Below are 12,093 nucleotides of genomic sequence, written 5' to 3' on the forward strand. Positions count from 1 at the left end.
GAAAGGGCTGTCCTATGGAAGTAGAATCAACTTTGTTTTACTTGGGCCTCTAGGGCAGAGCTTGGATCATGGGAAAGAATGGAAGAGGAGCAAACTCAATTCTGATTCACCAAATGTTTATTCAGGCTCTGCTGGGTTCCAGGCAAAGGTTGATATGGGAGAGTGGATGAGAACTGGACCTGGAGTCCTCTTCATCAGTTCAAATCTCACCTCAGATACTTCCTAACTGTGTGACCCTGGGCAAGTCACTATACCCTGTTTGCCTCAGTTTCCTCATCTATAAAATAAGCTGGAGAAAAGGACATGGCAAATCACTCCAGTATCTTTGCCAAGAAAACCCCAAAGGGGGTCACAGACATAACTGAAAAATGAACAACGACAACAACACAAAGACTCAGAGGTGGAGGATGAGATGTTTGTGTGGGGAATGTCTAGCCAGTCGTTTTGGAGCAAAGAGTATATTTGCAAGCACAGTAAAAAGATTGGCAGAAGACATATGGTGGAGCCAAAATTTCATCCTAGAAGAAGTAGGGAGTCCTTGGTGGTTCCTGAGCAGGAGAGTTACAGGGGCAGATCTGTGTTTTTGGACTGTCCCTGTGGTAGGTGTGAGGAGGAGCTGACCAAAACCAGAATTGGGGTCCCCTTCATTGGAGGCCCTTGAGCCATCAGAGATGTTCTAAGAGGGGATGTTTAGTTCATGATCTCTGAGCTCCTGTCAGCCTCTGAGGTTCTGGGCTTTAGATTCAGTGGGTCCCTGGTGCCTGCCCTCAGCAGCATAGAGTCTAAGCTAATAAGACTAATAGCAGTACAAACTCATGGCATAAAAGCAGAATGTTGTGATGAATGGGGATACCAGAGGACAGTAGAATAAAGCTTTGGAGGAAGGAAAGACCTTGTGTCTAGTGGACCTTGAGAAGGACTGCTGGAGGATCTTTGAGCTGAACTTTAGCTGGGGTGGGGGAACTGCATGGCAGCATCGGGAACTGCCAGAGCAAAGGCACAGAAGTGGGAGACTATTGGAGATGAGTTGACTAGAGCGAGAGCTCTTTTTGTGCCAGGGACCCCTTAGGCAGTCTGATTTGGCACTCATTCTCAGAACAGTTTTAAATACATACAATAAAATATATTGAATTACAAAAGAAATCAAATATATTGAATTCCTGTTTTTAAAGCATTAAAACAACCACAAGCTCACATGTCCCTAATCCCTTGGGCTAGGTCGAGCACAGGGTGTTTGGGAAGGAAGTGGTGGGAAAAAAGGATGGGAACAGAATGTGGAGGCAGCTGTCTGCCCTGACCAGGGTGCTGGACTTGAAGTCAAGAAGACCCAAGTTTATAATCTGTTCTCAGATGCCTACTAGTCATGTGGCCCTGGGCAAATCACCTACCTTCCTTTGCCTCAGTTTCCTCATTTGTAAAATAGTGATAATAATAGCAGTGTTGTTATGGTGATCAAGTAAGTAACATGGAAAGTGCTTTGCAGACTAAAAAGTGCTATAGAAATTCAAGTTATTGTTATCCTTACTCTGTAGGCATTGGGAACAATGTAGTAGTTTTGAGCAGGGGGACATGCTAGATGCGTGGTCAGAAGGGCTGATGTGATGGAACTGGTGTTTCCACCTAGGTCTTGCCTCCCCTTTGCAGGGGGTAGAAGGAAGCTCCCACTCTCTAGTTTGGAGATGTTAGGGATAGGGATGTGGGAAAGGGGCTGTCCTGATGCTTCTTCCTCTCTCCCTGCTGGCCTTGCCCCATACTTCCTCGGTCCCCTACCTGAGATTCTGAGCCAGGATGAGATTGACAGGGAGTAGGGTGGTAATGTATGCAGACAAAACTTTGTGAGTCACCCCCCCCCCCCATCATCCATATTTTAGACTTCTTGTAGCTTCCTTTGGAGCCTGATCAGGCTAGGTCTCTGGGCTAGACCCAACCCACCCCTGTCTCCCTCTGAAAGCTTACCCCTGCCCCCACCCTTGAGTAGTTTTAAAAATGTTTGATAGAGCTTTTTTCCCATCCATCAAATCCATCATCCATCCCATCTGACCACATAGTCAGCTCATGATGGGGAAGGGGGAATGTGGAACACACAACTACTCTGTGGAGGGGGAGGGAAGAGAAAGAGGGAGGGAGAGAGAAATAGAGACAGAGAGAGGAGGAGAGAAGAGAGAGGAAGGAAAAGAGAAAAGGGAGAGAGACAAAGACAGAAGGGAAGAGATCAGTCACCAGCTGTGAAAGTGCTCTACCCTCCCCCCCTCCAGATCCGGGAATAGGGTAGGAGAACTAAACAGAAAGAGAGGAACCCCTTTCCCCCCATCTGTGGGAGATAGGACTGTGGAACTGAAAGAGAGGCATCACGGGGAAAAGCAGCTGGATTTGGAGTCAGGTCTGGGTGGAATCTGAAGTCTGCCTCTTACTGTGTAACCTTGGGCAGATTGCTTCTGCTCCCTGTGCCTCAGTTTTACCATCTGTAAAAAACAAGGTTGTGGTTGTAGTAGATGATCTGTAAGACCCTCCTGGCTCTGCTTATCTGGGGCTGTGAAGGGTGGGGTGGTGAGAAAGAATCTTGGGAATTAATAGTCAGGGCTAGCGCCCAGTGAAGGAGGGAATGGGGCAGGGGGCCTGGAGATCTAGAATAAGGGACAAAAAGGGAAAGAAAAATGGGGGAAGAGGGCAAAAAAGGATTTTCTGGAGCAGTCTGTACCTGGGAGACATTTTCTGCAGCCCTGAGTGGCTGACCATAGTGCCCCCTCCACCTCTCCTTCCTCTCAGCAGTGAAGGGGGAGGAGAAGCTGGGAGAACAGGCAAAGTGACTCTGCTCCTACGATTCCAGCTGGGAAGTGCTTTATAAATATTTACAGCAGCTTTGTGCCAGCCCACCTCCATCCCAGCGGGCAGTCCTGCCCTCCCCTTTGCCCCTTCCCACCCCACTCCTGTCCCATATGAAGTCTAGCCAGCCCACTTACAGGATCAGTAGCAGGGGAGCTGCATTTGACTAAAGGAACTCAAGGGAGCCACCCCCACCCCAGCTTCTTTACAGACAGACCTGGAGGGCACTTACCTTGAGGAACTTTTATAAAATTAAAAAAAATCCCTGAGAAATTCCCTGGGCAAGGAAAAGGGCAATAACCCCTCAGCTTCCAGGATAGGTAGTGAGATCCCCATCCCTGGAACTCTCCAAGCAGATGCTGAATGGCCATTCATCCAGCATGTTCCAGAGGAGATTCCTGTTCTGGAGAGTCTTGGATGTGACTGAAAAGCAATGGAAAGGGCCCAGACTTTGCTACTTGGTGGCATTGTGAGCCGGGGAAAGCCCCTTCCCTATTCAGATCTAGTTTCTTCCTTTGATCCTCAAGATCCCTTCCAGCCCCTGATCCTCTGACTGCCAAAGGCTTTGAACCTGGGGGCTGTGAACTTAAAAAAACAACAGTGACAGGCATATTTCAATAGATTTAATTACTTTTGTCACACTCTGTATTTCCTTCATGCATTTAAACACATGATTTTGAGAAGGGCTCATGGGCATCCCTAGATTGACGGCCCAAGGCAGTCAGGACACAAGAGGTGAAGGAGACCTGGGTAAGAAGGTTCCTTCCAAGGATCTACTTCTTCTAACTGACCTTTGCTACAGGAGTGAGGGAGAGTCCAAATGGCTTTTTAATGTCATTATAGTGGCTTAGGAGGCAGCCATTTTGGGAGTAGACAGAGAAGGCAGGTAGCAGGAGAATCTATCTGCCAGGCTCACCTTTGCCACATCTTGCCTTAGAGGCTAAGGGAGCTACCCGGGTCAACATGAGCCCCTCAGTGTCCCGAGGCAACTCTTTAGATCAGGCACCGATTGATCTCCCCTGGTAGAAGGAATTTCCCACACTGGAACTTCCCCACACTGATGAAATCACAGATAGGGCCAATGAAGAGAACAGCTCACATTTATCCAGCCTTTGAAGCCTGCAGAGCACCTCCCATCTCACAAGAGGTGGGTGGAATGAATGCCTCCATTCTGCAGAAGAAGAAATGGTGGTTCAGAGAAATGATTTGCCCAGGATGAGTGAACAGGCATCAGTTGTAGGATTCGAACCCAGACCTCTAAGGCTAGTGCTCCACTACTACACTGCATGAGGGCCCCTCCCAAGAAACTCCCATTTCCTTGTTTCTCCTTTTCTCTTTTCTTCTCTGATTTTTCATTTCCATTCCTCTTTTCTCTTCCCTCCCCTCCAATTCTCCTTCCTTCTGTGGGTTCCAGCCTGGTCCCCCTTGAGAACTAGTCATACAGTGCTAGAGACCCAACCTAACTTGACTAATTACTTGACCACAGTCATAAAAAAAAGGATTAACTGGGGCCTCCAGGGGCTTCCCTGACTCCTGATTTCAATGCTCCCCTTTTCCCTGGCAGCAGAAGCAACGAACTAGTTACAAATCTCTAATTAGCCAATTACAGTTTGGACTCCATGGATTGTCTAAAAGACCTGGAATTCCCAGGACACTCCAGAGGAAGAGAGCCTCAGAGAGGGGAGTGGGAGGGAGTCCTTTGAGGGCCAGTCAGCGGGGCTCATTCAGAGGACATCTTCCTGAATTTCATTATCCTTGTCCTGAATTTCCATATCCCCAGAGAAGAGAAAGAATAATTAATTGAAGAAAAAAGAGTGGAACTTTTCCTTTGAGGGGTGTGCTGGGGAGGGGCAGCTGAGGCTGGGGATGAATAGGGAACCTGTATGGGCCCATGCTCTGGTTTGTTGGGAGTCAGGTTCTCTTGAAAAGAGTTTTCTAGTTAGCTCTGTTGAATTTCTCCCCTCACCCAACCTGGGCCGCAGTGAAGATTTCTCTGTTGGGTGGGGGTGGGGGAAGGAGGAGCAGAAACTCTCAACTCAGATGTGGGCCAGCTTCCTGGCTCACTCTGGGGCCTGGAGAGAAGCTACACCCCCTTCTCCAGGAGGAGGCTGACCTAGTTTCAGGGGCAGAAGTTGGTGGTAGGCATTAATTATTGATCCACAAGCACTCGGTACTTGGAGCCAGGGATCCAAATCCCCCAAAATTAACCTCGTTAATAAAGATGTCCTCATTGGCCCCCGAGCAAACAGAATTCTAGTCAAGGACACCAGCCTCCTCCCTTGTTTCTCCGTTGTTCCCATTCCTCATCTCCCCTTCCCACTGTGCCATCTTGAGCACCACTGCAGAGCCTATGCTGGCGTCAAGCGAGGGTCCAGACAACTGTGTCACGCAGAGTAGATGCAGCCCTTTGGGAACTTTATGGCTGGTGGGACCATAGGCTCATCACAGACTCCTTTATTTATGAAATGAGGGATGGAATTTGATGTATTCAGTGATCTCTGAGGTCTGTCTCTAAATCTATGACCCCATGAGTAAATGAAAAAATGGAAAAATATTTGTTAAGCTCTCCATGACCATGTGCCAAGTACTGTGCTAAGTGTCTGGGGAAACACAAAAAGGAAACATAGTCCTGACCTCAAGGAACTTATATGCTAGGGCACAAGTCATTCACCTCTCTCTGGGCCTCAGTTTCCCCCTCTGTAAAATGAAGGGATATAAGTGAGACTAAGCTTTCTTCCAGCTTTAAATCTATGACCTTGCCATTTATGACCTTATGATCCTGAATATCTGGGCTGCATGGCTCTGGGTTCTGAGAATCTTGGTTCCCATCTCAGTTCTGCTTACTTACTACTTGTGTGACCTTGGGCAAATGGGTTCACCTCTCTGGGCCTCAGTTTCCTCATCTGTAAAAAGAGAAAGTTGGATGAGGTGGTTGCTGAGGTCCTATCTAGCCTGTGACCTGTAAGGTGGGTAAGTAATTTTCCCCAATTTGGGTCTCAGTTTCTCAGTACGTAGAGGGTGAGACTAATCTTGGTTTCTTCCAGCCTTGTGATTTCAGATGATAAGGGAACAACCAGTGGCTGGTTCCCACCTTGCTTGAATGAAGGGTTGGGGTGCAAAAATGGGGTCCTCTGCCAAATCTGCCCTCTACGTTGTCCATCTTTGGATGGGGCATTGGAGGAGAGTGCTTGGGATGAAACGCTTCATGATCTCAGCGCCTTCTCTGTCCCCCTCTCTGGGGTTTTTAGGAGGAAGATGGGGGGAGGGACAGAGAAGACCTACTGAACTGAATCTCCCTGCATCTGGTGGGAACTGGGGAGCTGTGAGAGGTGCAGTCACCTTCCCAGCTTCAGCCGTCATTCCTTATTCCTCTGCCCTGGGCTTGTTTTCATCTGACTTTGCTCCCCTCCCCCACTGATGTTGTCACCCCTCCCCCCTCTCCTCCACAGGCATGCGCATCCTTGTGAACCTGCTGCTCGACACCCTGCCCATGTTGGGCAACGTGCTGCTGTTGTGTTTCTTTGTCTTTTTCATCTTTGGCATCATCGGCGTGCAGCTGTGGGCTGGCCTGCTTCGGAACCGCTGCTTCTTGGAGGAGAACTTCACCATGTGAGTGAGAGGGAGGGAGGGAAGGAGAAGCATTTACAGAGCCCCTGATGTGTTCCAGACACGGGAACAGCTCCTCTGACAATCTGAGTGGCTGGAAGTTTGGCTCTTCTATAAGGCATCGGCTTGCCCTCCGGGCACCGGGCACTGGGCACTTGGAGTGGTGATACATCAAAATCAACAACCCGACAAAGGCTTAGTAAGCACCTACTCTGCGCAGAACAGTTTGCTTGGCTAAGGGACATACAAAGTGTAGTAAAGATGGTTCCTGTCCTCATGGAGCTAAGAATCTAGTAAGGAGGATAAGAGTCAAACACAAATAGCAGTAATTCAAGGCAACATTTATTAAGCACCTACTATGTGCAGAGAACTGAGCTAGGCCCCTGAAGGATAGATATAGATAGATAGATACACACATACATGTGTTAATGTGTATACACACACACACAAATACAACCTCCAGAAACAAACAAACGTACATCCTACTATAGATGCCCATGAATGAGCTGCTTTGCCTGAGGCCTCTCTCCACAGGAGCCAGAAGGAAGGAAGGAAAGGGAGGGAGGAAGGAAGGAAGGAAAAGAAGGGAAGGAAGAATGGAAGATGGTAGGAAGAAATGAGGAAGAAAAAGAAAGAAGCATTTATTAAGTCCCTACTATGTGTCAGATACTGTACTGAACACTTTACAAATATCTCATTTACTCCCCAAGTATCTGTGTGAGATGGGATGGAGGTGATTACTGGCCCAGGCCGCTGATGGCCACACTGGCCACCACCATCCCCTTCTCCATGTTAACTCAGATCTACCCTCCCCAGTGATTATCTCCTCTGCCCTCCCTTTTGTAGTGCAGATGGATTGAGAGTCAGGGGTCCTGAATTCGAATGCTGTTTCTACCACTTGTAGGAGTTCCTTGATCTCCCTGAATCTCATCTACAAAATGGCCTCATTCCAGCTCCAAATCTGTGATCCGAGACCTCTTTCTCTCAAGGTCCTTGCATCCAGTGGTACTCACTGAGGCTAGCTTTCTCTTGAAGACGTGATAGTTCATGGCTGCCTCTCCAAGGCTGATGGCTCCTTCTTCCACATTTCCTGACAGCTGGGGATGGGGGAGGAGCTGACTTGCTCCTCAGTCCTCACTTCTGCTTTCAGAATCCATAGAGGAAGGGAGAAGGAGAGTGGGAGCACCTACTATGTGCATTGTGCTGAGCACTCTACAGATACAGTTTCATTTGCTCCCCACAACAACTCTGAGAGGTAGATGATGTTATTAGTCACATTTTGCAGTGGAGGAATCTGACTTGCCCAGGATCACACAGCCAGTAAGTGTCTGAGGTAAGATTTGAACTCAGGTTGGACTGACTCCAGGCCCAGTGCTCTATCTACTGTGGCACCATCTAGCAGCCTGGTGGCATTTCTCTAATTGCTTTCTGGATTGCCAGATGTGTCACCTAGAATGGAACACAGTCCTGTTCTCCAATGTGGTCTGCACATGGTAGGGGCAGCAGATTTTCAGCCCACTTTGTTCTGGACATGATGGCTTTATCAAGCCCACCTCAATCCCCATTTAGTGGTTCTGGCGGTCCCATCATGCTGTTGATGCCTCTTGAGTTTGCAGTCAGCTCATACTCTGAGGTCTCCTTTATATGAACTGGCACCTTGTCACATCTCCTTTCTCTTGTTCTGGCTGCCTTGTTGGGTTTTTCATAACCCAAGCAGGAGCCTTTACAACAACCTGCATTGTGTTTTTTTATTAATAGATTTGGCCATTGTTCTAGGCTGTCAAGATCTTTTTAGATCAGGATCCTGTCATTGAATGTTTGTCTGTCCTTGACAGCTTCATGTCACTGAAAAATTTGATAAGTCTGCCATCTCTGCCTCCATCCTCCTTGGCATGTGCTGTGTCTCATCAACATCCTTCCTCAAATGAACCGGAGCCGAACACGGCTTCCAGATGTTTTCAGCCATGTGTGTCAGAAAACTCAGGGGCAGCTCAGAAACATGTAAGAGGTACAATGATTAGATTAGCTCTGCTACAGAGAAAAATGAAGGGTCCAGGGATGCGGCTCTCATTGATGTGACCCATAATTAAGCAGCAACAACAGCTCTGACCCCCATGATGGCGGAATCCACTTGGTAACTTAGAGTTGTGGCAGTGCAGATTCATACCTTACAGGTCATCTGACTATGTATGCAGTATGTCTCACCTGTAGTTCACCACCATCCTGCCAAGAGGAAGGAAGTGTGTTTCATCTTCATTACTCTAGAATCAAGATTGTTCTTTGCCTTTAATCCAAATTCTCCTGTCTTTTAGGGTTGCTTTTTGTTGATATTACTGTGGTCACTATGTAAATCCTTCTCTTGGTCCTGCATCAGTGCATACAGATCTTCTTGTACTTCTCAGAAATCTTCAGTCATTATTTCTTAGGGCATGATCATATTCCTTTATATTCATAGACCACAATTAGTTCAGCCACTTTCTTTCCAGAGTCCTGCCACTGTAGAGAGAATTTTCATTAATATTCTGGTATGTATGGGTCCTTTCTTTCTGTTTTTGATCTCGTTGTGGGATATGCTTAGTTGTAAGATCATTGGGTCAAAGGGTAATAGTGATTTTCACTTTCCTCATAGAAATAAGTTGCATGGGAGGCATGACCTGACCAGGGCAAAGGGCAGTGGGACTACCATTTCAGTGGTCTAGAGATGGAGGGAGCTCAGAGGCTGCTCAGTCCAGCCCCCTTCATTTTATAGAAAAGGAAACTGAGGCATAGAGCAATCAACAACTTGCCCAAGATCATACCAAGGCAAGACTTGAACTGAGGTTTTCTGAGCCCAGAGCCAGGATACTAATTATCTGTTAATGTAGTTCTAGGACTACCTGGCTCCTCTGATAAAACCCCTCAAGTGACTACAGCCCCCTGTCTATGCTCATTTGTTCCTGGCAACCATGGTTAAGTTGGCTCCTTCTCCTGGGAAAGGGCAGAGCAGAACAATCTTGACAAGTGTCTTTCCCCAGGCAGCGAACAGTCCAGATTCTGGGAACCCAAGAGCTGGAGAGAGGGCAGTAGGGGGGGTGGGGGGGAGGCTGGCTGGAAGAGTCTGGGCAGGAGGAGGCCCCCAGGGGTTTCTGGAGGAGACTGTTAGGGCTGGGAGAGCAAGAGAGCAAGTGTGTGTATGTGCATGTGTGTGTACATGCATGGTGTGCATGTGCATATGTGTGTGTGTTTGTGTGCATGCATGGTGTGTATGTGCATATGTGGATATATGTGTGCGCATGCATGGCATATGTGTGTGTGTGTGTGTGTGTGTGTTTGAAAAGAGCCAAAGGGGGAAGAAGAGCCTGCAGGAGGACAGACTTCTGGTACTCAGGTTTCTGGGCTCTCGTGAACCAAGGAGAACATGTCTTATTGCCACCATTTTACCAGTAAAGAAATGGAGGCTCAGAAAAGTTCACTGACAGACCAGCGCTGACCCAGCCAGGCGCTGTCCGAGGTGGAGTTTGAGCTTGGGTCTTCTTCACTTCAAGCCTAGGACTTCTTTCAAATTTAATGGCTTTCTCTAAATACCCAGTTGGGCTCTTGGCCCTGAGTGAGTGGATTTTATTTTGTTTGTCTCTTCCTTCCTTCCTTCCTTCCTTCCTTCCTTCCTTCCTTCCTTCCTTCCTTCCTTCCTTCCTTCCTTCCTTCCTTCCTTCCTTCCTTCCCTCCCTCCCTCCCTCCCTCCCTCCCTCCTTCCTTCCTTCCTTCCTTCCTTCCTTCCTTCCTTCCTTCCTTCCTTCCTTCCTTCCTTCCTTCCTTCCTTCCTTCCCTCCTTCCTTCCTTCCTTCCTTCCTTCCCTCCTTCCTTCCTTCCTTTCTTCCTTCCTTTCTTTCTTTTTCTCTTTCTTTTTTAACTAGAGGAGGGAGGAGAAGAGCCTGGAGTGATCATGTATGATGGGGGCGGGGGCAGGTATGGCTGGACCCAGGGCTGCTCAGGTTGGGTAGGGGCCCAGGAGGGAGGGACTTGGCACCACATGGCCTCATGGGAAGCCCACAGCAGGTGAGCTACCATCTCAGGGGCATCTCTGCCCAGCTCACCGGCCTCTGCCCATCTGCAAAGTCTGTGTTTCCACTGTGAGCTGATGGGCTCCCATCCTCACTGCTACCTCTGGGAAACTGTAGCTTATCCCTGGCAGAGACTGTGTCTTCTTTTCCCCAGGCCCCTCCTGGGCCAGGTGCAGATATGCCCCACTTTAGGTACACAACGCAGGGCAGTTAAGGAGTGGCTATCTGCTTTATAGGAGGGATTCACCTGCTATAAATAGGACTCCTTGCAAAAACTAGCTTGGAGCTTGGGCAGTACATTTACATTTAGGGAGGTGAGGGAAAGGATGGGGTCCTGACCTGTGATTTCACTGGCACAGCGAGTTCCCTGGGGTAGAAACTTCCTCTCATTCAGAAGAGCAGCTTGTTTGTAATTTATAATAATAGACGTTGCTGGAGTCAGAAAGACCTGAATTCAGATCCCATCTCAGGCATTTACCAGCCTTGTGACCTTGGGCAAGTCACTTAATCTAAGACTAGGACTTAGCCTTTTTTATGTCATGGGCCCCTTTGATAGTCTGGTGGAGCCCATGAGCCTTTTCTCAGAGTCACATTCTTGAATGCATAAAAGGCATAGGATTATAAGGAAAAACAATTATATTGGACTACAGCTATCAATTCAGTATAAACAAACATGTTCACTGACCACAGATTAAGAGCTCCTGCTATACCTGGGGACAGAGGCTGATGGGCTCTGCTGGAGAGAGCATCCACACTGGGAGTTCCCGATGTTGATCTGGTCACAGGTCTGGTCGCCCCAAAATAAGCAGACACAACAGATGAAGCTAACTTTGCTCTAAGTTTTATTTGATTACAACAATAAACTCCAATTACCTTGGCTCAGCCTTACCAGATCTTGTGCACACAATTAAAAAAAAGATTTCAGGGAATTTTGGATAAGGGGAGGTAGCAAAACCTGGGATCTCCTCAGTTAGGCACTTAAAGGTTTGTTTCATAAATTAATGAATTAGTGAAGGAGTGACTGGATGGATAGGTGGATGAATTAGCAAGCATATAGTGAATGAATAAGTGAAGGAATGAATTGACAAGGAAAGAACAAATGAATGGATGAGTGGCCTTCCTCTGGTGTCCTGTCCTTGTGAGAATGTTCCCACTTCCCTGGTGGGATGGTGGGCAGAGGATTCTGGTCCAGGCCTCCTTTATGGTTTCCCAGCTGAGCCCCCTTCTTCTCCCTCTCCCTGGGTCAGACAAGGAGATGTTGCCCTCCCTCCCTACTACCAGCCGGAGGAGGATGACGAGATGCCGTTCATCTGTTCACTGTCGGGGGACAATGGCATCATGGGCTGCCATGAGATCCCCCCACTCAAGGAGCAGGGCCGCGAGTGCTGCCTGAGCAAAGATGACTTCGCCTACTACAGCGCAGCTCCCCAAGACTTCAACATCAGCGGCATGTGCGTCAACTGGAACCGCTACTACAACGTGTGCCGCACGGGCAGTGTCAACCCCCACAAGGGCGCCATCAACTTTGACAACATCGGCTATGCCTGGATCGTCATCTTCCAGGTGGGGGCTCTGTGCTCATGGGGCAGAAGGGACTGGCTTGATCCCGGTGTTTTGTGGGACA

The 12,093-nt window shown here is 48.3% G+C and overlaps 1 protein-coding gene across 1 annotated transcript in view; it reads left to right on the plus strand.

Moving 5' to 3' along the window:
* CACNA1I (calcium voltage-gated channel subunit alpha1 I) overlaps positions 1-12,093 on the plus strand; it is a 221,031-nt gene that overhangs the window by 119,491 nt on the left and 89,447 nt on the right. The window contains exons 5-6 of the mRNA XM_072656199.1: positions 6,273-6,432; positions 11,717-12,032. Of these exons, the coding sequence (XP_072512300.1) occupies positions 6,273-6,432; positions 11,717-12,032 (476 nt within the window). The remainder of the gene's footprint in view (positions 1-6,272; positions 6,433-11,716; positions 12,033-12,093) is intronic.

Source organism: Notamacropus eugenii, chromosome 3, assembly GCF_028372415.1.
Source record: "Notamacropus eugenii isolate mMacEug1 chromosome 3, mMacEug1.pri_v2, whole genome shotgun sequence".
NCBI lineage: Eukaryota > Metazoa > Chordata > Mammalia > Diprotodontia > Macropodidae > Notamacropus > Notamacropus eugenii.